General features: G+C 43.9%; 1 protein-coding gene across 2 annotated transcripts in view; it reads right to left on the reverse strand.

Annotated features, from left to right (window-relative positions):
- The window catches only part of LOC137638380 (serine-rich adhesin for platelets-like), a 53,847-nt gene that overhangs the window by 14,925 nt on the left and 12,402 nt on the right, over nt 1–26,520 (reverse strand). For both annotated transcript variants that reach the window (XM_068370410.1, XM_068370411.1), the window contains exons 2-4: nt 8,913–9,032; nt 4,349–4,501; nt 1,004–1,257 (exon numbers count right to left, since the gene is read on the reverse strand). In XM_068370410.1, the coding sequence (XP_068226511.1) occupies nt 1,004–1,257; nt 4,349–4,501; nt 8,913–9,024 (519 nt within the window). In that variant the 5' untranslated portion in view covers nt 9,025–9,032. The remainder of the gene's footprint in view (nt 1–1,003; nt 1,258–4,348; nt 4,502–8,912; nt 9,033–26,520) is intronic.

A 26,520-nucleotide genomic window follows, 5' to 3' on the forward strand; every position in this document is an offset into this window, starting at 1 on the left:
AAGAGAATGAGACCAACCTGACCTCTCTATGACAAAAATTAAGGCTGTTAGAGCAATTTAAAAAAAATATACTGCAAAATGTGCTGGGAAAAAAATAACCCCCTGGGGGTTAAGGGTTGGAAATTTCCAAAGAGCCTGGGGGTAAAAGGGTTAAAATCATTGACATTTTATTTATTTACAGATACTATAAAATATAAACGAGTGAGAAAGTTTATATAAGATTTAAGGCAAAAACAGCTATACAGCATTTAATCAAATAAGACAAGGATGTACAGGGAACATTACTGTTTGAGATGATAACATACTAAATAATCAATTAATAGAAGGTACCTGACAAACTAAAAACTGTCCAACAAATAAATAAACAGTACAGACATCATGTATATCATGAATGACAAAACTGTTTTTAGAAATGACTTCAAAAATACTGTACTGGATCTCTACTGGAGGAAAAATTTACAAGAGTACAATTATATGAAGTCACTCAACAGCACCTAACAAAAAATTAACAGGGAATCTCCAATACATAAGACAGGGTACTTTACTAAATAGATTTATATCCCATATGATTTTGTTTACATACCTTTAGGAATTGTTAGTACTGTACATAGGAATTGTTAGTACTGTACATAGGAATTGTTAGTACTGTACATAGGCATTGTTAGTACTGTACATGGGAATTGTTAGTACTGTACATAGGAATTGTTAGTACTGTACATGGGAATTGTTAGTACTGTACATAGGCCTTGTTAGTACTGTACATGGGAATTGTTAGTAATGTACATAGGAATTGTTAGTACTGTACATAGGAATTTTTAGTACTGTACATATAAAATTTGCTAAAGTACAGAATATGAAACCCCACCTTAACATTTAAAAGCTCAAAATCTAATCAACAAAGCATAGGATTTAATCAAAAGTCAATTTAATCTGTTGGAATTCATTGTGCCCCAATTACAGCAGTTTCCATATTCTGAAATTTCAATCTACATAACCCACAAACCTTCATATGGAGATAAGTTGCTTTGCTGTCATCCATCGATATCTTATCACTGTGACAAGTATGGGTGGACTCGGGCATCGAACGGAGGTTGAAATACTTCGGGGAATTTGAGGAAGGTGCCGGGTGGAGCGCCACGGACACAGGGTCGTCTGGCAAGATGTACCACCGACCCAAATCCTTTCCCCCATCCTCTGGCGTGAGAGGATCTGCTTCAGGGTGGCCTATATAAAAATCTCTTCGTCTACACATCTCATCTGTAAGATGAAAAATCTTATAATTACAAGAACTTCACCTACTGACATTGACAAAAAAAACGACTAACAGTAATTTCTTAAAACTATAACAAAAGAACTTCACCTACTACCATTGACAAAAAATGATAATAGTAATTTTATAAAACAGTATCTATCCATACAAGTATTTAGCGGAGACTTCATTCTCAGACCGGGTAAATATTTTCCCCGGAGAAGTCGAGGGGGATCCGGAAAATTGTCATGATTGAGCAGGAAAACAACTCCTCTGAGAAGTGTTCTGCCATATCCAAAATGTCTGGTCTTGAGGGAGATCATTCCTTCTAAAAAAAGAAAATAGAGCAAAAGAATGTTTGCAGTCAGGCTTCTAACAGTCACTGGGTGGGGTTGGCACCATTCCTGATTCTTGGGAATAAAAGGGCCGATACTGTGTTTCCAAAACCCAATGTTTCTTTCACAGTTGTGTGTCTGGACAGAGGTATAGGTTTTATATAGTAATCTTCTTCTCAAAAGGTAATATATTAGAGATTTACCTTGAGGCAGACCTGGCATGGGCTCGATATTTGATACCCTACTACCAGCTTTGGGGTAACAATTGGCCTGAATATCTAATCAATAATTTTTAACAATACATTTGAAAACTAAACTTCGGATCTTACATCCATAAAATAGAGGCTACTGTATGTGTATACTACATTGACATGAACATTATTCTGACATCTATCTATCTACCACAGGACTTCTCCCAATTTCGGGGGGTAGCAGACATCAAAAAAGAAAAAAACGCGGAGGGATTTTTCTTTTCCCTACCTGATGAGGGACTTGGCCAAGTTAGGTTGGTACTGCTAGGGTGTCACAGCCCATCCTCCCATGCAAATGAAGCTTCTTATGCTGAACCTATCGGAACTGCGTCACAATCGCTCGCCATTCATTCCTACCTCTAGCACGCTCTTTTGCCTCTCTCACATCTACCCTCCTGTCACTTAGGGCTTTCCTCACTCCTCCATCCACCCAAACCTTGGTAATCTCTTGTACTTCCCACATCAACTCTTGCATTCATCACCTTCTTAAGCAGATGACCATTTCCCATCCTCTCTACATGGCCAAACCACCTCAACACATTTAAATCCACAAAAGCTAATTCATTTCTCACACCCGTTCTCACCCTCACTACTTCGTTCCTAACTCTGTCTACTCGAGATACACCAGCCATACTCCTTAAGCAGATGGCCATTTCCCATCCTCTCTACATGGCCAAACCACCTCAACACATTTAAATCCACAAAAGCTAATTCATTTCTCACACCCGTTCTCACCCCCACTACTTCGTTCCTAACCCCTTGTAATCGAGATACATCGGCCATACTCCTCAGACACTTCATCTCGAACATATTCAATTTCTGTCTCTCCATCATTTTCCTTCTCCATAACTCTATTGACTGAACTAAGATATAGCGCGACTAAAACCCACTTCACCGACTACTAAAGAAATTCTCCTACGATACCATCGAAGGACATTTGTTAAACCATGACATTAATAAAATTACCACCAATATTGTAACCTTTTCATTGAACATTTAACCACCCAAATCACGAGGTTAACAGTGTTAATTCTCACGAGGGAAGACAATTAGAATTTGTTGTTAATAGATACATCATCTTAAACATTACTAATTCTATAGAATTTTGTATCAGAACAAACTAAAATCATTAAAGATTTATGATACAGTAATTTTTCTCAGTGGTAGTTATTTAGACATTTAACTAACAATGCTGTACAGTTGATATAAAAATAAAAATAAATTACAGTAATCACTTGGCTATCACAGGTTTTATGTTCCAACAGCACCCTCGCCCCAAATTGGCGATATTTGAAAAACTACAAAATTAGATATAGAAAACTAAGGTACGTTTTCCCTTATTTTATCAATTTCTTATACTTTTTATTATCTATAAAAATCTAAGCTTCTATAAGCCCAAATATTACTATTTTTACTAAAATATAAACGAAATATTAAAAATATAAAACAAATGCATTCAGAAATCCTGGACATAGATAGGAATCCATGATATAGATTTAAAAAGTTAAAGTTGCGGGTTTTAGGTCTCCCCTCAGACGACCTTCACCATCTCCTCGGGCGACCACGAGCCAGCTTGGACTATTACTAGCCCCCTCTAACCTCCCCCCCCACCTGGCGCCACCCTGGGGAGTACCCCCGGTAGAAGGTCTCACACTATTCGCGCCTTAGCGGGGACGCGAACTCGGGACCTCTGAAACAGAAGCCCGCGACGCTACCAACCTATAATACCTTTAATAATTTATAAATCCAAAATGTACAGAGGGAGCGATATGGAAAGGGATTACTGTACAGAATGTCCTCAAGTTAAAAACTCAATTGGTTCCAGGATGATCTTTTTAAGTTGAATTTTCTTAGCTTTTTGGCCTAGGTTAAGTTCAATCTGATCACCATGCCTATGATTTCCAGCTACAAGAGTCAATACATAGTTGGTTTTCATATGAAATAAATAACTGGTTAATACAAATGTCATTTTGCTTACTGTATTATCCCTTTTAGCCCCAATGGACATACTGGTACGTTTCACAAAACTCATCCTTTTACCCCCATGGACGTACTGGTACGTCCTTGCAAAAAAACTATTTACACTTTTTTTTTGCATATTTTTTATATATTTATGAGAAACTTCAGGCATTTTCCAAAAGAATGAGACCAACATGAACCTCTCTATGACGAAAATTAAGGCTGTTAGAGCAATTTAGAAAATATATATTGCAAAATGTGCTTGAAAAAAAAAAAAAAAAAAGAAAAACACCTGGGGTTGGAAAGTTCCAAATAGCCTGGGGGTAAAAGGGTTAAGTGATATAACATTGTTTTATTACAATATTTCTGTATCTTATCTTTGTTATCTTCCATTGGATTTGTGATTGTATCTGAATATTTCAAAGTTGGGGACCCGTATTCATCAAAATTCATACAAATAACTGAAACAAAAACGCTAATATAAAATAAACTCGAACCAACATCTGACTAGAATTTGAGACACCAGTAGCATATAAACACTAAATAGAACTTACTCTGATATAATCCAGGAACCAGCTTATATACTATATCTTGTAAGGTCTTGTCCGGTCTGATGCTCAGTAACGGCTTTGTCTTGTGAACCTGGACATCGCATATCGGACAGAACTTGCTTGATTCCAAGTATCTTACTATGCAGGTTTTACAAACTGAAAATAAAGGGGAAAATTTTTTAAAAATTTGACTATTACAATCTTGAAACTTGACTAAATTAATGCATTATAATTTGTAAGAGAAAATATGAGAAAGAAGGATACATATATAAAATAAAATTTAGTTTTCAATACAGTAGTGTTTCACCTATGAGTTGAATAAAATTAATATTTTTTAAAATAATTTGTATTTTTCCTAACTATACAAGCTTGAGTCCTTTACACAGGATAGGAGAACGATAACACCAAAGCTGGGAATATGGCTTAAGCCCAATACACACTATGATTTATGATGCACGCAGTATTGAATGGATGCTTTGAAAAATGACTTTTTCAACACGAAATCACACCACCAACGCATTGATGGGCCGGCCTGATTTCTGACTGTGCTCAGTGTTGCGTCAGCGTTCAAAGTGGGAGGACGTTCACTCGGCTCTCCAGCGCCGACGGCTAACTCGTCATCCAATGGATGGAAAGGGACCACCACTTCATTTTATTTCAATACTAATTTTATTCATAATAATAGTAATACTTTTAATAATCTTATTGCTTTCAATAATATCACAAATTCTTAGTAATTTGTATTTTTCCTAATAATACTTACCGAGAAACACTTTCTTAGGAGTTACTGGAACCTCCTCTCAAACGACCAGAGTTTTGTGTAGTTTACCCTACTCCCATTTTCTATAGCGGTAGGTCTCGCGGGGGAAAACGTGCCCCGAGGGCAATGCCCAAGGTAGGCCACATGTTAGCCAGGTCGTATTCTTCAGTAAGTTTTCTGGTCGCGTCGTATTATCACACGCCGCTCCTCAATTCTCAGTGCGACCCCCTTTGTGTTCATCGCCACGTGGTTACCAAATGGACTTTGCTTCTTTACGAGTAACTCGAAACCCAAGCATGTAAGATGCTGAAATTGAGGTTCCAGGTATCACATGCATCAGTAATTTGACTGTACCAGTGGGTCCACAGCCCCAGCTTTTAAGGGTTGTTCCTTAGCCGAAAATCTCTGTATTGTAAACCTACTGTAAAACTTCAGCTCAGTTTGTTAGCCCAGATATTCCTTCTTCCTGGAATGAAGCTGGCTGTAAGGGCAATCAAGTTGAGCTCTGCCAACTCTCGTGTTTATACTGCCATTTGACACAGTTGTAATAATACTGTGCCTCCTTGCCTGTTGATGTAGGCCACCACAGTGTTGTCACTTATCAACACCACAGAGTGGCCTATGAGAAGGGGACAAAAATGCTGAAAATCTAGAAATGCTGTCTTCAGCTCTAGGACATTTATATGCTCTTGCTGTTTCGAAGCTAGATGTTAACAGAGGTGAACTCCCTACTCTTCCTTAGATGCATTTTGTGAAGAGCAAGAAATATGAAGGTGGAGATGACATAGGGTCTCCTTTCAGGATGTTTTGACTCGTCTATCCCCCACTGAAGATCCCTTAAGAATTCTTCCCATACCAGAAGTACTGAGAGTGGATGGTCCAGGTGTTAAAAGTGCTATTTCAGCTCCTACTGTAGGGTGATGACACCTGCAAGGAAGTAGGCATTGTAAAGATGACAGGTGTCCTAGTAGACTCTGGTACTGATGGAACAGCAAGTAGGGTAGATGAAGGACGGGTAATGCTACGACTCTAAGACGGGAGACTCTCTCCTCGGATGGAAACGCATTTCCGATCTTTGTGATGATGTTCATGCTTATATATACAGTATATATATATATCAGCGGTTGGATGGAGAGCGCTGGGTTGAGGCGCATCCGGAAGTTGAACTAGTAAGTGAGGCTTGTCCAGAAGCTGGAGCGCACTGAGAAACAGTGTGCATTAGAGAATCTCCTACAGGAGAAGGGCGTCTGGAAGATGCATGTCCAGAAGTTGAGGCACAGCCTGGAGAAGAGCTCACTTGCAACACGTGTCTAGAAAATGTGCACGTGGGTGAGGGGTGCTGGAGTATTGGCAGGAACCTGAAAATCTAGAATGTAAATCAAGCTGGGCTCATTTCATAGAAGCATTGGGTGCGTTCTGGAGAAGCGCTAAGCGTGTTCCGGAGAAGCGCTGGAATGTGAGGTGCGTTTGAAAGAGGCTCACTTAGAACGAGAAGTGCGCAGAGGTGAGATTCCCTAGAGGAGAAACACTCTCTGAAGGGGATCGTCTGGAAGAGATGCATCTGGAGGAACGTGTCTGAAAAGGAGTCGTCTCTTGAGGAACCTGCAGAAGGAGGAGAGGAGTAGGATCGCCTGACCAAAGCTATCCTACAATGCCCCTCCAAAGAGGAAGGATCTTGCAAAGGGTGAGGCACACCCTTGCATACGGGCTCAGAGAGCTTTGAAGGAGGAAACCTCCTTGAAGGGGGAGGGTGGGGCACTTGCTCATCCAACCTCTGAAAAGGAGAGAGGCATTTCCGATAGGAAAGACACTGAGGAGACACGTCTCTTATTGTAGGCGCTGAAGAGGCTGAAGAGGCTCGATTTCTTAGAAGACACCTGAGGGTCAACCTTTGATGTGACATGAACCTTGTGTTGATATCTCGCTGACAGGGACTGCTGCAGTTTGTCCTCTACATGGAAACTTTCTATCCCCCCAAAAAGCCATAGGAACTGCAATGCATTTGCAGCCTGAAAACAAGGAGGCTACACTATTCCTCTAAGGGAAACGGATGGAACTCCTTACCCCTGGGCTTGCCCTAAAGTTAACTGGCGATTGGGACCAACTGCGCTAGAGTGGTGACCAGTTAACTACTATGCGATCTTTCGACTTTTGGTGACACTGCTTTCTCCCATTAACCCTTTTACCCCCAGGCTCTTTGGAAATTTCCAACCCTTAACCGGCAAGGGGTTATTTTTTCCCAGCACATTTTGCAGTATATTTTTTCTAAATTGCTCTAACAGCCTTAATTTTTGTCATAGAGAGGTCAGGTTGGTCTCATTCTCTTGGAAAATGCCTGAATTTTCTCAAAAAAATAACAAAAATATGAAAAAAAAAATTTTATAGCATTTTTTTTGCAAGGACGTACCAGTACGTCCATGGGGGTAAAGGGTTGGGTTTTGTGAAACGTACCAGTACGTCCTTTGGGGGTAAAAGGGTTAATTCTCTTTGATCTCTCTCCATCTAGCTGTTTAAACTCCTTTAATGTAACCCTCATCCATATAATAAGAAAATGATAATAATTATAACAATAGCAATAGCAATAATAAAAAAAAACAACAACATTGTACTGAAGTTTTCTCGTCGATTACCGTACGATAGTTTAATTATTACTTTCATCTGCATTGAATTTGTCAAGGTCGTTTTCCTCTTTTCCCTTTGTTGCACATAAGAATACCATACAGCTATCACTTAATCAATAACTGAAAAGCTAATTCAAAGAATAAGCTTTCATTTCTTTAACAATAATCATCATCTTTTCCTCCTACGCCTATTGACGCAAAGGGCCTCGGTTAGATTTCGCCAGTAGTCTCTATAAACCGGAAGATTCTTAGCACCGCGCAATGCCCGGGACTAGGGGCCATTTTGTCTTTTTGCATTCCATAGACTGACTAAATCCATAGTCAGTCTATTTTAATAAAGTTAATAGACGATTACACAAATATGAAAAATATTTGCTACTTATATTTCTACTAATTAAAACAACAATACTGTATAATGTCTATAATTCATTTACCAACTATATTATACATTATTAGTGACTTGATTAAAATGCACATTTTAAATCCACAGTAAAAGTTACTAATTACTCAAGTAATAATAGGATCAGGATATACCTAGTTCATAGGTTACTCAGCTAGGTTTTTTTATACAAAGATCCTGTCCTAATCCTAATTAAAAAAAATTGACTTTATTCAACTTTACATTATAAACAGAAGATTTGACTAAATTGTACAAAATCATCATGAATTTAATCAAGATACTTCTTGAGGATTAGAAATGAAACTATAAGAGATTACTCAAGTTCTATGTGTGGATACGATCATGGTGAGGGGTAGATGGATATGGTTTGGGCAAGCTCTTCGCACAGCCCAAGAGAGATTAGTTCACCAAGCTTTCAACTAGGCTCCACAAGGCATTAGAAGAGTTGGAAGACCCAGGCCTACTTGGCTGAGGAATATGAAGCGTGAAGTAGGAGATGATGAATGGAGAAGTACCGATTTAAAAGTTCAAGATAGAGACGACTGGCGAAATCTAACCGAGGCCCTTTGCATCAATAGGCATAGGAGGAGGAGGAGGAGGAGGAGGAGGAGGAGGAGGAGGAGGAGGAGGAGGAGGAGGAGGAGGAGGAGGAGGAGGAGGAGGAGGAGGAAGAGGAAGAGGAAGAGGAAGAGGAGGAGATGATGATGATGACGACTTCTGAGGAGAATAAGTTAGCAAACTGTGATAACTGTTATGTGTAAAAAGAGTCAACTGTTATGTACTCACAAGAATGGAGGCACTCGACGATGGTGGTGGCATCCACGTAATATCCTCCGCACAGAATGCAGAGGAGGTTTGGGTGGAGCTCCGTAACCCGGAGCCGATGCAGCCCACTCATCCTGCAACCTGAAATTCCAAAAATGGGAATTAAAAGATTTTAAAAATCAAGAATATCACAAATTTTTAAGTTAATTTGTATTTTTCCTAACATACTTACCTAGAACTACCTTCTTAGGAGTTACTGGTAACTCTACCTAACCGACCAGCTTTTTGTATAGTTTACCCTCTTCCCGTTTTCTACGGGGTCAACCTCGGGCAGTGTGATACGTGCCCTGAGACGACCCGGGGTCGGGCAGCGTGCTAGCTCGGGTCGTCGAATCGTCAGTAAGTTTCTGGTCGCGACGTGATCAACATCTCGCCGCGCTCTCTCTTACCTTGTGCGACCCTTAGTGTCCCAGAAGATTTAAAAAATCAAGAATTCAAGTTTTAAAACTATGTCAGAGAAAAAGTCAAGAAAGGAAAATTATAAAAAAACAGCGGTACCGTCTTGTACTGTATAGATATGATCTATAAACAAGGAAAGCAAGAAAATATCGATATGCAACAGTAAGGGCAAATAAATTGGAAAATAAACATGAAGCTTTTGTTATCTTTCATTGCATATCAAGAATACAAGTACAGTGAACCCTCGCTACTTCGCGGTTCGACCATCGCGGATTCACCACTTCGCGGATTTTTTCCATAACCCATATATATACAGTAATATATATATATATATATATATGTATGTATATGTGTATACATATTAATATATACTGTATATACTGTATATATATACACACACACACACACACACATATATATATATATATATATATCTATATATCTAAAGTAGGAAGATGTGATGTAGTTCTAAGGGAAAAGTATGGGAAATATGTCTGGGTAATAAGCAAAGCTCTACCTCCAGTTTGTTTCTACATTATGATCAGAGATAAATGTAAACAAAACATTGGTTGCCATTTTTTATCGTGCTTTTTAGCATGTTTAGGAAATGCATGATATAAAATCACCTTTAATATTTGTGCCTGTTTTAGTTTAGGGTACTGTAGTACATGCATTAAGTGTTCTGTACATTAAAGGGTAGTTTGTTAACAGTACTACGTACAAGGGAAGGTTTTAAAAGTCTGAATATACATGTTGAATAAATAGGTAAATATGGTGTCACTACTTCGCGGATTTTCACCTATCGCGGCCGCGACTGGAACCTATCTACCGCGATAAACGAGGGTTCACTGTATAGAAAAACGACAGAAATAAATCTTGCACAAATGAAAAAAATTCCATTAACATCTGATACTACAATTTCTCAAAACTTTTGCGGTAAGGTGTATCTATAGATGTTTAATTCAAGACCTAGAAAAGCAATTTAAAACTAAAAGAAATGGTTACGTTAATCATAAATTTCCAAAATAAATTCTCCCCCAAAAAATAAATAACAAATAAGTAGCAAAACAAATATGGGGACAGATAAACTTCGCATGTGTTGCTAGTAACCGCAAGAAATAATCCATATTGAAAGGGTAAGAGCAGTTAAAGGGATGCATACAACTTAATAGTTTAACTTGTCAATATCTTACTGCCAAGAACCTTGAACCACATACAGAAGGGACCAGTAACTCACGATGTTTCTTAACCTCTTCCATAGGTTGTTGAAAAGAAACTTGAACTCCCCTAAAGAAGTGATCCGTATACTGTATCCTAAAGTTTCTTAACTCGTTAATATCTTGTTGCAAAGAAACTTGAACCACATACAGAAGGGACCAGTAACTCACGATGTTTCTTACATCTTCCATATCTTGTCCGCAAGAAACCTGAGCCCCATAAAGATAGGATCCGTACATCCTAACGTTTCTTAACTTGTTCATATCTTATTGCCAAGAAACTGGACCTACATAAGGAACTGGAAATAACAACAGAGCGAGAAGAGGGGATGAGAATGTCAACACCTGGAAGTATGGGGGAGGGAGACGGAACAGAGGCCAAAGCTTGAACTTCGTAAAGATGGCTAGAGGGAGTTTTAAATGAATCTCGCACAAAGGGTTTACATTTTGCTCTACTATCCCTTAAAAAAAAAAGAGAGAGAAAGAGAGAAAGAGAGAGAGAGAGAGAGAGAGAGAGAGAGAGAGAGAGAGAGAGAGAGAGAGAGAGAGAGATCTAAGGCCAATTATTTCCTCTCAGTTCATAAGTACTTCGCTGTTCCTGTCATTAAAACGTACTATTTTTGTTCCATGTTTATAAGATAATGATACATTTGTCATTTATTCATGATACATACTTCTGCCCTTTATGTGAGAGAGAGAGAGAGAGAGAGAGAGAGAGAGAGAGAGAGAGAGAGAGAGAGAGAGAGAGAGAGAGAGAGAGAGAGAGAGAGAGAGAGAGAGAGAGAGAGAGAGAGAGAACAAATCAATATTGGACAGTCCTTTACATTATCCACACCTATTTGGTAAATCACAAAATTTTCTTCTGTGGTCGGTACATAGGGAATGCAAGTTAAGTGCTATGCTGTAAAGGCAGGTACTGTATAGTATTACACATACCCCTTATGATAACGTACATACCTTACAATAGAATTGGAAGAAGATACCCCTATTGTATAAAAACAACTTGTCAAACAATGACAACACAATACCCATTGAAAAGGCAAAATAACCCTTGCGGTCAGCAGCGTCCTTTGTTTCCACAGTTACAATAAAGGATTCAAAATTTGTAAACAAACTGCTGGCAAACTATAGTCCATTTCTTTTAGCGTGGCAGATTTGCACCGACTCGCAGTGGTGCCCTTTTAGCATGGAAAAGTTTCCTGATCGCTGATTGGTTAGAATTATCAGTGAGGAAAGGAAACTAAGAAAAATATGACAAACTTATAAGAGTTTGTATTTTTCCTAACATACAAACCCAAATTCTTTACTATAGGAGATATTCTAGCGCAAGCTGGAAAATACAGCAGAAAACCTTAACAAGGTCGTTAACGACCGGGCCGGTAGTTATCCACCTGTTAGTGGTGGGGGACTGCCAGTCGGTAGCTACTAAATACCTTCAATCGGATTCTAGTTAGGACTCCTTTTAGGAGAAGGTGAAGGAGGGAAGATTTGTGTAAAGAATTTGGGTTTGTATGTTAGGAAAAATACAAAATGATATTTTCATTATAAAATAAATTTTCGAATATACTTACCCGGTGAATATATAAATAGCTGACGTCTCCGACGGCCCGACAGATTCCAAAAAACTCGCGAGCGATCGCCATGAAGGTTGCGGGTGTGCCCACCAGCGCCGACTATCGGCCAGATACCGCATATACTTCTCAACCACTCCAGTTCTTCTCAGTCCGCTGGGTCTCTATCGGGGAGGAAGGGAGGGCCTTTAATATTATATATTCACCGGGTAAGTATATTCAAAAATTTATTTTATGATGAAAATATCATTTTCAAATATTAAACTTAGCCGGTGAATATATAAATAGCTGATTTACACCCATGGTGGTGGGTAGAGACCAGTATTAATACAATAAAGGCGTATATGCTCAAGAGTTTTTGACAACTATTTCACAAAAAACCAACTTAAGTATAGGTACCTGGTAAGGAAGCCGACTCTGATGATTACTCTGCCTCATTAGTCCGCTTTCCTCACGAAGCCCAGCCATCCTCTCAGGATGCTGAAAGACTCCCAGGAGCTGTTATATCCAGGGCGAACACCCCTATGACAGCACCTTATCAAAACCCTTAATCTGGGCGCTCTCAAGAAACAACATTTGACCACCCGCCAAACCAAAAAGATTGCGAAAGACTTCCTAGTCTTCCGTACAACCCAAGACAAGATTAAAAACATTTCAAGAGAAGATTAAAAGGATATTGGGATTAAGGGAATGTAGTGGTAGAACCCTCACCCACTACTGCACTCGCTGCAACGAATGGACCCAGTGTGTAGCAGTCCTCATAAAGAGTCTGGACGTCTTTTAAGTAAAATGAAGCGAACACTGACTTGCTCCTCCAAAAGGTTGCGTCCATAATACTTCGAAGGGATCTATTTTGCTTAAAAGCCACCGAAGTCGCTATTGCTCTCACTTCGTGAGTCTTGACCTTAAGCAAACTACGATCCTTCTCACTTAAATGAGAACGTGCCTCCCGGATTAAAAGTCTAACAAAGTAAGATAACGCATTCTTAGACATGGGCAATGAGGGCTTCTTAACGGAGCACCATAAAGCCTCAGAACAACCTCATATTGGTTTAGTTCTAGACAAGTAAAACTTAAGAGCTCTAACGGGGCACAGCACTCTTTCAACTTCATTACCTACGATCTCTGAAAGACTAGGTACAGTATTTCAAAAGATTTAGGCCAAGGACGAGATGGAAGTTCGTTCTTGGCCAAAAAACCAAGTTGAAGAGAACATATAGCTTTATTCGTCGAGAAGCCGATGTTCTTACTAAAAGCATGGATCTCACTGACCCTTTTAGCCAAAGCCAAGCTCACCAAAAAAAGTGTCTTGAGGGTAAGATCCTTCAGGGAGGCTGAATTTAAAGGCTCAAACCAGTCTGACATTAGGAACTGTAGGACCACGTCTAAGTTCCAAGCAGGAGTTGAAATACGACGCTCCTTAGAGGTCTCGAAAGACTTAAGGAGGTCTTGGAGATCTTTGTTATTTGAAAGATCCAAGCCTCTATGCCTGAAAACAGAAGCCAACATGCTTCTGTAGCCTTTAATAAGGGAAGCAGAGAGGGAGCGACCGTTTCTCAGATACAGGAGAAAATCCGCAATCTGCGTTACAGAGGTACTGGAGGAGGAAATAGAGGAGGACTTGCATCAATCTCTAAATACCTCCCACTTCGACTGGTAGATCTTGATTGTAGAGGCTCTCCTAGCCCTCGCGATCGCTCTGGCTGCCTCCTTCGAAAATCCTCGAGCTCTTGAGAGTCTTTCAATAGTCTGAAGGCAGTCAGACGAAGCGCTGGGAGGCTTTGATGAAGTCTCTTTACGTGAGGCTGCCGTAAGAGATCCATCCGTAAAGGCAGACTCCTTGGAACGTCTACCAGCCATAGAAGTACCTCTGTGAACCACTCTCTCACGGGCCAGAGGGGAGCAACCAACGTCAACTTTGTCCCTTGTTGAGGATCTTGAACGGTGGAAATGCGTAAGCGTCCAGATGAGACCAGTCCAACAGAAAGGCCTCTATGTGGGCTGCCTCTGGATCTGGGACTGGAGAGCAATAAGTCGGGAGCCTTTTGGTCAGCGAGGTCGCAAAGAGATCGATGGTGGGTTGACCCCAAGTCATCCAAAGACTCTTGCACACATCCTTGTGGAGGGTCCACTCTGTAGGGATCACCTGACCTCTCCGACTGAGACAGTCCGCCAAGACGTTCAACTTCCCTTGGACGAACCTCGTCAAAAGTGAGATGTTTCGATCTTTTGACCAGATGAGGAGGTCCCTTGCGATGACGAAAAGAGTGTGGGAGTGAATGCCTCCTTGCTTGGAGATGTAAGCCAAGGCCGTGGTATTGTCCGCATTCACTTCTACCACCTTGTTTCGAAGCAGACTCTCGAAACTCGTCAGTGCTAAATGGACTGCCAACAGCTCCTTGCAGTTGATGTGAAGGCTCCTCTGGTCTGCCGTCCAAAGACCCGAGCATTCCAGACTGTCCAGAGTCGCCCCCCAACCAAAATCCGACGCGTCTGAAAATAACACATGGTTTGGGTTCTTGACTGCCAGAGACAGACCTTCTCGAAGTCTTATATTGCTGTCCCACCAGGCCAGGCAAGTCTTGACTGGTTCGGAGATCGGGATCGAGACCGCCTCCAAAGTTTTCTCCTCGTTCCAATGGGAGTCTAAATGGAACTGGAGAGGGCGTAGGTGAAGTCTCCCTAGAGAGATAAACTGTTCCAGGGACGAAAGCGTCCCTAGGAGGCTCATCCAGCTTCTCACAGAGTAATGGTCTTTCTCTAGCATGAGACGGGCTTTGAGCAAAGCTTGCTCTATCCTGTTGGCAGACGGAAAAGCCCGAAAAGCTAGACTCTGTATCTCCATCCCCAAATAGAGAATCGTTTGGGAGGGAGTCAGCTGAGACTTCTCTATGTTGACCAAAAGGCCCAACTCCTTCGCAAGATCCAACGTCCAATGTAGGTCCTGCAGACAACGATGACGGGACGACGCTCTGAGTAACCAGTCGTCCAGGTACAGGGAGGCTCTGATCCCCGACAAATGCAGGAATTTTGCTACATTTCTCATGAGCCTCGTAAAAACAAGAGGAGCAGGGCTGAGACCGAAGCACAGTGCTCGGAATTGGTACACCACATTCCTGTATACAAACCTTAGATACGGCTGAGAATCTGGGTGTATAGGAATGTGGAAGTACGCATCCCGCAAGTCGAGAGAGACCATCCAGCTCTCTGACTGCTGCTAGAACGGATTTGGTGGTCTCCATCGTAAACTTTGTTTTGACAACAAACACGTTGAGAGCACTGACATCCAGCACCGGCCTCCAACCTCCTGTATGCTTTGGAACTAGGAAGAGACGGTTGTAAAACCCTGGGGATTGAAGGTCCGAGACTTTCACCACCGCCCCCTTCTCTAACAACTGAGACACCTGCAGATGTAATGCCTGTCTCTTCGACTCCTCTCGATACCTGGGAGAGAGGTCTATCGGATCTTTTACTAGAGGAGGTCTCCGTACAAAAGGGATTTTGTAACCCTCCTTTAGCAACAAAACAGACTCCCGGTCTGCACCCCTCTTCTCCCAGGCCTGCCAGAAGTTGGTCAATCTGGCCCCTACTGCTGTCTGAGGACGTGGGCAGTCAGACTCTGCCACGGGAGGACTTAGATCCTCTCCTCTTACCTCTCTTACTATTGGCACGAGAGCCTCCCTTACTGGGAGCTCTGCCACGAAAGGGCGGGATAAACCTTGTCGCTGGAGTATCAAATTTAGGTCTTTTGACATAAGACGACGAAGGTACAGCCTTACGCGCAGACGTGGCCATCAAATCATGAGTATCCTTCTGCACAAGAGACGCTGCAATATCCTTAATCAGCTGCTGCGGGAACAGGGCAGAAGACAATGGCGCAAAGAGTAGTTCTGACCTTTGACAAGGAGTGACACCTGCAGACAGGAAAGAACAAAGTCTCTCTCTCTTCTTAAGAACTCCTGCTGTAAAAGTAGCAGCGAGTTCATTAGAGCCATCTCGGATAGCCTTGTCCATGCAGGACATAATTTGCACAGAGACATAACGGTCTGCTGAGGAGATCTTCCTACTCAAGGCTCCCAGCGACCAATCCAAAGAGTTGAAAACTTTAAAGGCCCGATAAACTCCTTTGAGGAGATGATCTAGGTCTGAAGAGGACCAGCAAACCTTCGAGCGTCTTATGGCCAGACGACGAGGAGAGTCTACGAGGCTTGAGAAGTCTCCCTGGGCAGAGGCAGGTACTGTACTCCCAAGCCGAGAACTTCTCCCGTGTCATACCAGACGCTCGCACGAGAAGCCAGTTTAAAAGGGGGAAAAGCAAAAGCTGACTTCCCCAAACTCCTCCTGGTCATTAACCAATCGCCTAATAAACGCAAAGCTCTCTTAGAAGAGCGAGAGAGCACTAACTTTGTGAACGACGGAGTCGAAGCAGCTAGGCCCAGCGTGAACTCTGATGGGGGCGAACGAGGAGCAGCAGACACAAAATGATCAGGAAAAAGTTCCTTAAAAATAAGCATGATCTTCTTAAAATCAAGAGAGGGCTGAGCAACTTTAGGCTCCTCTCCGTCCGAAAAAGTCCCCAAAGGAATATCAGTTGGAAGGGGATCAACGACTTCCTCATCCGACGGAACTTCGTCCGACAACTGTCGAGTCTCGCGATACGGAGAGACATGCCGAGTAGGCAACGCTTGACAGGCTATGTCAACATGCGACGGAGCAGCAGCAACAGCTGAGGAAACGACGTCACGCCGCGGCTGCAAAGACTGAAAGTCTTGTGACTGACAAACAACAACAGCCTGAGTTGTTTGCCGTTCGACATCACGTCGAGACTGCATTGATTGCAGGGTCTGAGCAGGAAAAACAACATCTGACTGCGGTGACAGACGTTCAACGTCACGTCGGGGCAACGGAGTCGGTCGACGAACGTCAGTGCGGGGCTGCGGTGACAGCTGCTGAACGTCAGCTCGAGACTGCGGCAAAGGGGGTTCCACGTCACGTGACTGACGTGAATGACGAGGAACACGATCAGAATCGCGTTTAAAAGCACTAGAAACGTTAGCGCTAACATCATAAGGACGAGAAAACGCTCGTTTAGGCGGCTGAAGGCCAGAGTCACGCTTATCGTACTGGCGAACCGCAAGCAAAGGATCTTTGCGAACCTGTTCATGCTCGTAATCTTCCATTAAGGAGGAAAGTTTAGACTGCATGTCCCGCAGGACAACCCACTTCGGGTCAACGGGAGTTGGAACGGGCCGTGAGGTCGGTAACGTCTGTGCATGCAAATCATCGCACCTACCGAGACCCTCGGACTCCGTGTTACGTTTTCGCTTAACAGGCGAACAGCCATCCGATGACTGAAAGTGGTCAGAGCTGCCCCAATGGCTACAGCCAGGACGCTGGACCTGTCCTGAAGGGACTGACTTGCGCTTTAAGTGTCTAGAAACCTTACGCCAAGGTTTCTTATGCGACAAGTCGTCGGAAGACGATGAGAACTTAGTCTCCCCCGTCTTATAGTAAGGACGTTCTTGATGAGAAACGTCTGATACCAAAGAGGGAACGTCTGTACGTCGGTTTACACCTCTCGCTCCCTTAAGTCCTACGACATTCCTTCTCCCTGGTGCAGGGGAGCCTGAAAGAGGTCTCGGACTAGGGGAGTGACAAGCACGAACAGACGAACCCTTGGTCGCAACACTAAACACATTTTGCGCACTTTCCACTTTACCACTTTGATTTTCTACTTTACCACTTTGACACTTTAACAACTTAACATCGGACATAAGCTGGTTCCTGTCCGAGGCTAAGGTTTCAACCTTCTCACCTAATGCTTGAATAGCTAAAAACATATCGCGCATTGAAGGTTCATGAGTGCTAATAGGGGGTTCAGAAACTACCACTACAGGGGAAGGATTAGGTTCAGGGGCATGGGAGGAGGAAAATTCTAAAGATCTAGATGAGCTTCTCCTCACCCTATCTCTTTCGAGCTTACGAGTATACTTTTCATACTCTAACCACTCGAATTCCGACAAAACCACGCACTCCTCACACCGATCTCCAAATTGGCAGGATTTACCCCGGCAATTAGAACAAACAGTATGAGGGTCGATAGAGGCTTTCGGAAGACGTTTGTTACAATCTCTCGCACATTTGCGATATACAGGAGAAGGGTCAGCCATTATGAACAACCAGAGAAAATCCAAAGTAAAGCCAAGTTCATCAACAAAAAACAAAAAGCAAAAAAGGTTTCAAGAGTTTTATTGAAGGAACACACCAACACAGCGAAAGCCAATAAAACCCAAAACAAAGTACTTCACCCATTCGGTAGAAAACTCGAGGTTTAGAGCGAGCGGAACCAATGTTGTCGGTGACACCGACAGAGAAGAACTGGAGTGGTTGAGAAGTATATGCGGTATCTGGCCGATAGTCGGCGTTGGTGGGCACACCCGCAACCTTCATGGCGATCGCTCGCGATTTTTTTTGGAATCTGTCGGGCCGTCGGAGACGTCAGCTATTTATATATTCACCGGCTAAGTTTAATATTTAAAACTCTGTTATAAGTGTCATTTGTTCCTACACTTGATACAAACCCTCATTCTTTACTATACTTAGTCTTGAGGTCAGGGTGGTCGAGGAGTTCCCTATTCCTAGGGAAGATAGTCTTCAGACTAGACTCTTTTAACGAAAAAATCTCCCGTTAAACTTTTCTTTGTAGATCCCCATAATCTTAGCACGACTGAAAGTTTGTAATTATGTGGAAACAAATGTTTCAGGATGAAGAGGGGTTGGGAACATTCGACTCGGACCCTTTCATACTTAGGATTCCCCCGACCATGAAAAGGGGAACCCTCGTGACTACGAGTATAACTTATACCTTATGAGAGGAGTCAGATGAGTTTCATACCTTATTTCCATTGGCGAGTCCTGCTGAAACTAGTTACAGACTAGGATACCCAGATGGGAGGAAGAAGGAAGCGCAGAAGATAGATGGATGTCCTTCTAAAAACCTAGTGTAAAACAGAATCCTCGACCAATGGCTACTGTCCCCTGAAAGGGCGTAAGGTAGCTACAGCACCTGTTGACCTGCCACAATAGGCCCTATAGAAAAGGTGTTTAGAGACCTATGTGTCACATCGGTTAAATAGGGAGTGGTGAATGTAGATTGGCGATCCAGACTCCAGCTCTTAAGACTTGGGAGACTGAAAAATTTTTCTTAAACGCCAGTGAGGCAGCCACTCCCCTAACTTGATGGGCTTTGGGTTGAGCTGCCTCTGGGTCTCCGTGAATGGCTCTCGCAATAATTTTCTTGAGCCAGAAAGAGATGGTGTTGCGAGAGATTCTCTTCTTTACCTTGTTGGTACTGAGGAAGAGATGAAGGAGGCGTGGTCTGAAAGGTCTGGTGCGCTTCAGGTATTTCCTTAGCTCCCTGACTGGGCACAGTAGAAATTGGTCAGTATCCTGTGTTACCTTATTGAGGCTGGAAAATTGAAATTCTCTAAACATGTCATCGGTCAATGAAGGATTCTGAGTTTTGCCACAAAGCCTGGCACAAAGTTGGGCGAGACTTCCCCCCCCCCATCCTCTAGAATGGGTGACTTCGTAGGATAGACCATGCAGTTCACCGAACCATTTTGCCGAGGCCAGAGCTACTAGGAAGACGGTCTTAAGGGTTAGAAGTAGCCAGAGGTCCTATTTAAGGGCCATAGGGTGGACCCTTCAAGGAACGTAAGACCAGGGACACGTCCCAAGGTGGTGGTCTAATCTCACCTGGGGGGCAAGATCTCTCAAAACCTCGAATCAACAAGGTTATATCTTCTGAGGTGGAAAGGTCAACCCCTTTCAGTCTACAGATGAGGCTTAAGGCTGAACGATAGCCTTTAATTGCAGAGACCGAGAGGAGTTTTCCTCCCTAAGGTACACAAGGAAGTCTGCCACTAACAGAAGAGAGGGATCGAGTGGAGACACGCCTCGCCCTCTACACCAAGCTGCAAACACTCTCCATCTTGCTTGGTAGAGGTTTGTGGAAGATTGGCGCAGGTGCCTAGACATGTGCTCAGCCACCTTCCCTGAAAAGCCTCTGCTTCTGAGGAGTGACTGGACAGCCTCCAGGCGTGAAGCTTCAGGAAGGGGATTCTCCCGTGGGGGACACCACTGTGTGGCTGCGTCAGCAGAAGGGGTTCTGGAGGCAGAAACCTTGGAACTTGAACCAGCAGGGAAAGAAGGTCATGTACCATTCTCTGCTTGGCAGTGCCGGAGCTATTAGGGTTAGCTTGCAGTTCTGGGAGGTTCTGAGTTTGTTGATCACCCTTCTGAGCAGGCAAAAGGGTGGAAAGGCATATGCGTCCAGGTTGTCTCAAGAATGTTGAAGGATGTCCTGGATCGTTGCCTGATGGTCTGGAACTGGGGACCCGTAGCGGGGAAGTTTTGCATTCAGAGAAGTGGAGAACACAGGTCTATTGTGAGGAAACCCCAAAAAGCTATTACTGTCTTCGCTACTCGAGGATCCAAAGACCATTAGCCACTCAACACTTGGTGATGCCTGCTCAGTTGATCCGCCACGATGTTTCTCCAGCCCGGAATAAACCTGGCTGTGAGAGAAATGTTGTGACCTTCCGCCCACTAGCAGACAGAGGTCTCTTGCCAGAGTACCCCCTTGCTTGTTGATGTACGAGACGGCTGTGAAGTTGTCGCTCATCAGCACCACCTCTCGTCCTTGTAGATCTTTTACAAAGTATTTTAGGCCTTTCCAGGCTGCTAGTAATTCCAGGTGATTTATATGGAGAGTTTGTTTTATTGGAGACCAAACTCCTGATGCTAATTTTGGGCCTAGGTGGGAACCCCAGCCCCGTAGCGATGCGTCCGAAAAGAGTTTTAACTCCGGACTGGGGCTTCGGAGGGGAATGCCCTTTTGGGTATTCTCTCTGGTTGACCACCAATGAAGATCTTTTATCACCAGAGCTGGAACCTCCACTGACAAGAATGGGGAATCGATCTTTTGAGACCAATGGGTCTTCAGATGCCACTGAAGACTTCTCATTTCTGATCTTCCGCCTGGAACTAGTTTTTCCAGGGAGGAAAGATGGCCCAGAATTCTCAGCCACGACTTGGCTGTAGGAGGCAGTGGAGACAGAGTTGGGCGATGGATTGTTCCAGTCTCCGAAGTCTGTCTTCCGAAGGGAACACCCTCCCTACCAGGGTGTTGATGGACATACCCAGATAGTTTAAGACTTGGGTTGGAATCAAGCAAGACTTCTCTGTGTTTACAAGGATCCCCAGGTCCTTGCAAAGGTCTAGAAGTCTTCTCAGGTGATCCAGAGCTAGCTCCCTGGACGAGGCCAGGAGTAGCCAATCGTCTAGGTACCTTAGCAGATGTATCCCGTGCTTGTGAGCCCACGAGGAAACGAGTTCGAAAACTCTCGTAAAGACCTGTGGGGCGGTCGAGAGGTCGAAGCATAGGACTTTGAACTCGAAGATTTGACCCTGAACCAGAAAGCGCAGGAATTTCCGATATGTGCAATGGATCGGCACTTGGAAATATGCGTTTCTTAAGTCCACAGATGCCATAAAGTCTCCTGGATGCACTGCTTGGGTCACAGAGGCTGCTGTCTCCATTTTGAATGGAGTTTGCTTCACAAACTGATTCAAGGTAGAGAGATTGATTACTGGTCTCCAACCTCCCGAGGCTTTTTCTACCAGAAAGAGGCGACTGAAAAACCCTAGGGAGGTGTTGGAGACCTCTTTTATGGCGCCTTTTAGAAGCATGATCTGGATCTCACGAGCTAGGGCTCGCTGTTTCCCGGGATCCCGAGGGACCTGGGAGGACGAGATCGGGGGAGGAATTAGAAGAGGAGGAGAGCCTATGAAGGGGATGCAGTACCCCCAACGAAGCACCTTGATGGTCTATTGCATGGCCCCCATAGCCTTCCACCTCCTCCAACTTCCCTGCAGGCACCCCCCTACGCACTGTGAGGGGGGAGCCGTGACCCTATTTCTGTCTAGGGTTCCTCCCTCTGCCTTTAGCCTTGGGAGGAGCCTAATTTCCTCTGCCCATAGGTTTGGCTATAAAAGAGGGGCGGCTGAGGCTCTTGGCTGGGAGTGGAGTTGCGGTTGTGGTTTTGGGTTGTGAGTTGGCTACTGTTGCATTGTGCGAAGGGAGGCAGCCTTTTGCATCGCGGTGTCCTGTGTCTCTTTCCTCCAAGTATCTAAGGCAGAGGCAACTGCCTGTTTAGAAAAGAGGAAAGGTTGCAGAAGGTCCGAGTTTCCAAAATATGACTTCTCGGCCTTACCGATGCTCCTATGAAGTCTGGAAACTATTGATTTCCCTCCTTTTGAGGATCCAATTGCCCACATGGTTGCAGTTGTAGCAGTTAGGAAGTCCATTGTCTTAGCCCCAACAACTAGGACTTCCTGTAGGTACTGCATGGAGTTTTGGTTTGATAGGTCTTCGTGACTCGCTAGGTAGCCGACTGTGCCTGACCACGTGTCAAACCAGGATAATCCCTCCAGAAGGGACATTGATGCTGCTTCCATTGCCGGGACTTCTGTGGCAGTGAAGGAGACTGGGAGAGAAGTCTCTCTCTCTGAAGAGCAGACAGGTGTGAGCCTTGCTGTGAGGGGATCCAGGGTCAGAGGAGAAGGGTTGGCGTCTCTGACCTTGTAAAAGCGCTTTTGCCTTGAAAACGAGAATTGTAGAAGTTTATGGGATCCTTGAGACTTCAAGGAACCCGTTTCCCCAGAGTCCGCCTGCGAGACTTTCCTCAGACGGCCTGCAGTGTGAATAGACCAGGGAAGTTCGATTCTGGTCTTAGGGTTTGGTGGACGACGACATAGTCTGCCTAAAGCTGGAGCGTCGGTATGTAGAGGCGACAGATGTAGATCACCGAGGCCTGAGATATTACACATAGTTCTTAGAGCCCTCAGACAGGAGGACTCTAAGTCCTTTGATGGTTGCTCTTCCGAGGAATCTTCCGGTCGCGCTAATTCCTCGCGAGGAAGGGAGATAGAAGTCCGAGTGTCTGGAAGTAACGGCGAAGTAGGATACTCCATTGCCGTTGTTCCAAGGGAAGGCTGAGTGCTGGCTAATGGCGCTGCGAGCGCCTGACCTTGCCTGGAAGTCGATGGTCTAGGCGTAGATAACCGAATTATCGGTACTGTCTTAGTAAGAGGTTGCATTGATCGGCGATCTGGCCTTTTCCCTCTGTTTTTAACAGAGGAGAAGAAGGGTTGAACCCCTGCGTCTTTTTCCGAGGTTCTCGTGAGGCTTGTATTCCGTAACTCGTTAGGGAGCACGGGAACCGGAGCTGTCCTGTCTGAAACACGAGGGCGAGGTGAATGACCCCGCGCGGATATGCCTGGAGACTTGCGCGATTGGAAGGTTGAAGGACGGGAACGCTCTCTCTCTGTTGATACGTAGTGACGGTGAGGAGAAGTGCTATTTCTCCCTTTCCTAGAGCGATCTGAGCTCCTCAGACTAATATGTGAAGGAGAGGGATCGCGCTCAGAGTGCGCTTTTCCCTTGTCTGCGCTCCGGGCGCAATTAGATGAAAAATCGTGGGAAGAGCTTCCCCAACGGGAGCGCTTATTACGATTAGGAGAACTCTCTTGTGACGAAGAGTGAGAACGTATCGTAGTGCTCTTTTTCTTGAAGCGCCTAGATGATCCCTCGCGAGAGGAAGTTGATAGCGAGGTGGAACGATGACGCGAGGAAGCGCTCTTCTTGTTTGTGACGATAGCGCTTATAGTCTCTCGGCGAGACATTTCGTGAAGAGATAGAAGGCGAGGAAGAGCGAGAACAATGCCGTCTCTTCCTATGTCGCCTGTCTCTCCGATGAGAACGTCTGGGCTAAGGAAAGTGAGCTCTCCTTTTCCTCTTCTCTCTCTCCCTCCTAGCCTCCAAGGAGGGCGAAGACAATGAGGTACTGCGATGCTTGCACCTGCGATGTTTTAGTTTCGTAGAACCGCAAGCGAGGTGCAAAGTAGGCGCCGCGGGAGCTGAAGTTACTATATCTGCTGAAACTTCTGCGGGCGCTGACTGAGTTGGCGGGGGGTATGCGAGGTCCGGAACTCCCGAGGGCTCCAAATCAGAAGGGACTCGAGGTAAAACTGTGCCTGCGAGAAACTGGTTCCACACTTCCTCCGAAGGAGAACCAAGAAGTCCAAGGGCAGGCCATACCGCTCGTACGTGATCTGGAATGGAAGCGGTAATAGAGTCATTCCCGGTGGTGGAAAAAATTGTCCCACGTTAAGTCAATGGTGCCGCTCTTCCTTGACTTCCCCCCAGAAGATGGAGGCAAGGAAGTCTGAAGGGAGAGATTGAGGGGCCGAAGAAGAGGCCTGAGACTCCTTACCTTTTGACGGCAAACCTGGAGGTAACAAATTCTTTTTGGATTTCTTCTTCTTTCTCTTCACGAACTTTTCCCACTGAGAGGACGACCATTCTCTACATACTTGGCAAGGGGAGCCTTCAGAACACTTATGACCTCTGCACGAAGGGCATAGGGAATGAGGATCCACCTCCGGTGGTGACATAAATGTGCAACAAGATTTCGGGGGAACCCCGGGACACTTCCTCATAAAAGAGGACATCACATCTCACAAAGAAAAAGAAAAAGAGTTAATCAAAAACACAATAAAGAAAGGCTAATCTGCCAGTCAAACAAAAGCAGGAGCAGCGGTGTTACCACTGCGACAGCTAGAATTCGATTGAAGGTATTCAGTAGCTACCGACTGGCAGTCACCCACCACTAACAGGGGGATAACTACCGGCCCGGTCGCTATTTTCCGGCCGTATTTTCCAGCTCGCGCTAGAATATCTCCTATAGTAAAGAATGAGGGTTTGTATCAAGTATAGGAACAAAAAATCTCAAGATGAGCAACAAGATTAAAATAAATATCTCTTATATAAACAATAAACACTTTAACAAACCAAGAGGAAGAGAAATAAGATAGAATAGTGTGCCCAAGTATACCCTCAAGCAAGAGAACTCTAACCCAAAAGACAGTGGAAGACTATGGTACAGAGGCTATGGCACTACACAAGGTTAGAGAACAATGGTTTGATTTTGGAGTATCCTTCTCCTACAAGAGCTGCTTACCATAGCTAAAGAGTCTCTCCTACCATTACATAGAGAAAAGTTGCCACTGAATAATTACAGTGAAGTAAGAAGAACTGTTTGGTAATCTCAAGTGTTGTCAGGTGTATGAAGACAGAGGAAAATGTGTAAAGAATAGGCCAGACCATTCTGTGTGTGTAGGCAAAGGGAAAATGAACCGTAACCAGAGAGAAGGATCCAATGTAGTACTGTCTGGCCAATCAAAAGACCCCATAACTCTCAGATGGTAGTATCTCAACGGGTGGCTAGTGCCCTGGCAAACCTACTCCCTATAATTCTACAACAGTCCAAATAGGTTACACGAATTAAAAAAATTCTCGCTTAGTGCGAACTAAGCAGTAGGCTATCTGGATTGTCGTGTGCCTAGCTCACCCTATCATCAGCTGGGTGACCGAAATAAGCTAACCTAAAAGACTAAGCTAGAAAACAAAGAAGGGTCTAGCCTAGGCTAGTCCATTTCTTATAGCGATGCATACTTGCACCAACTCGCAGCGGTGCCCTTTTAGCTCGGAAAAGTTTCTGGATCGCTGATTGGTTGGACAAGATAATTCTAACCAATCAGCAATCAGGAAACTTTTCTGAGCTAAAAGGGCACTGCCGCGAGTCGGTGCAAATATGCATCGCTAAAAGAAATGGACTATAGTCTATGGGTGCATAACAATAATAATCAACAGGAATTGCATAAAAAATCAATATTTCTTTGTATATTTCTTTAAGACGATTACAGCAGCTTCATTACCTTTTCTTTGTTTATTTACTGTATACAAACAGTGTAGTGTGATCTGTGCTACTGTATGGACGTGAGTCATGGTATGACAATGAAATATCCAACAGATTTAGTAGAATTGATAACAAAGCCCACAGAAGAATATTGGGGGTTAAATGGCAGGATAGAAGAATAATGTTATTTTCATTAGTAAAATAAATTTTTGAATATACTTACCCGATAATCATGTAGCTGTCAACTCCGTTGCCCGACAGAATTCTAAGGAGGGATACGCCAGCTATCACAATACTAGAAGGGGGTGTACTTACCAGCGCCACCTGTGGCCAGGTACTCAAGTACTTCTTGTTGACACCTCCTCAATTATTCCTCGGTCCCACTGGTTCTCTATGGGGAGGAAGGGAGGGTCAATTAAATCATGATTATCGGGTAAGTATATTCAAAAATTTATTTTACTAATGAAAATAACATTTTTCAATATTAAACTTACCCGATAATCATGTAGCTGATTCACACCCAGGGGGGTGGGTGAAAACCAGTGTACAAGATTAAAGG

The sequence above is a fragment of the Palaemon carinicauda genome, chromosome 3 (assembly GCF_036898095.1).
Source record: "Palaemon carinicauda isolate YSFRI2023 chromosome 3, ASM3689809v2, whole genome shotgun sequence".
NCBI classification, from domain to species: domain Eukaryota; kingdom Metazoa; phylum Arthropoda; class Malacostraca; order Decapoda; family Palaemonidae; genus Palaemon; species Palaemon carinicauda.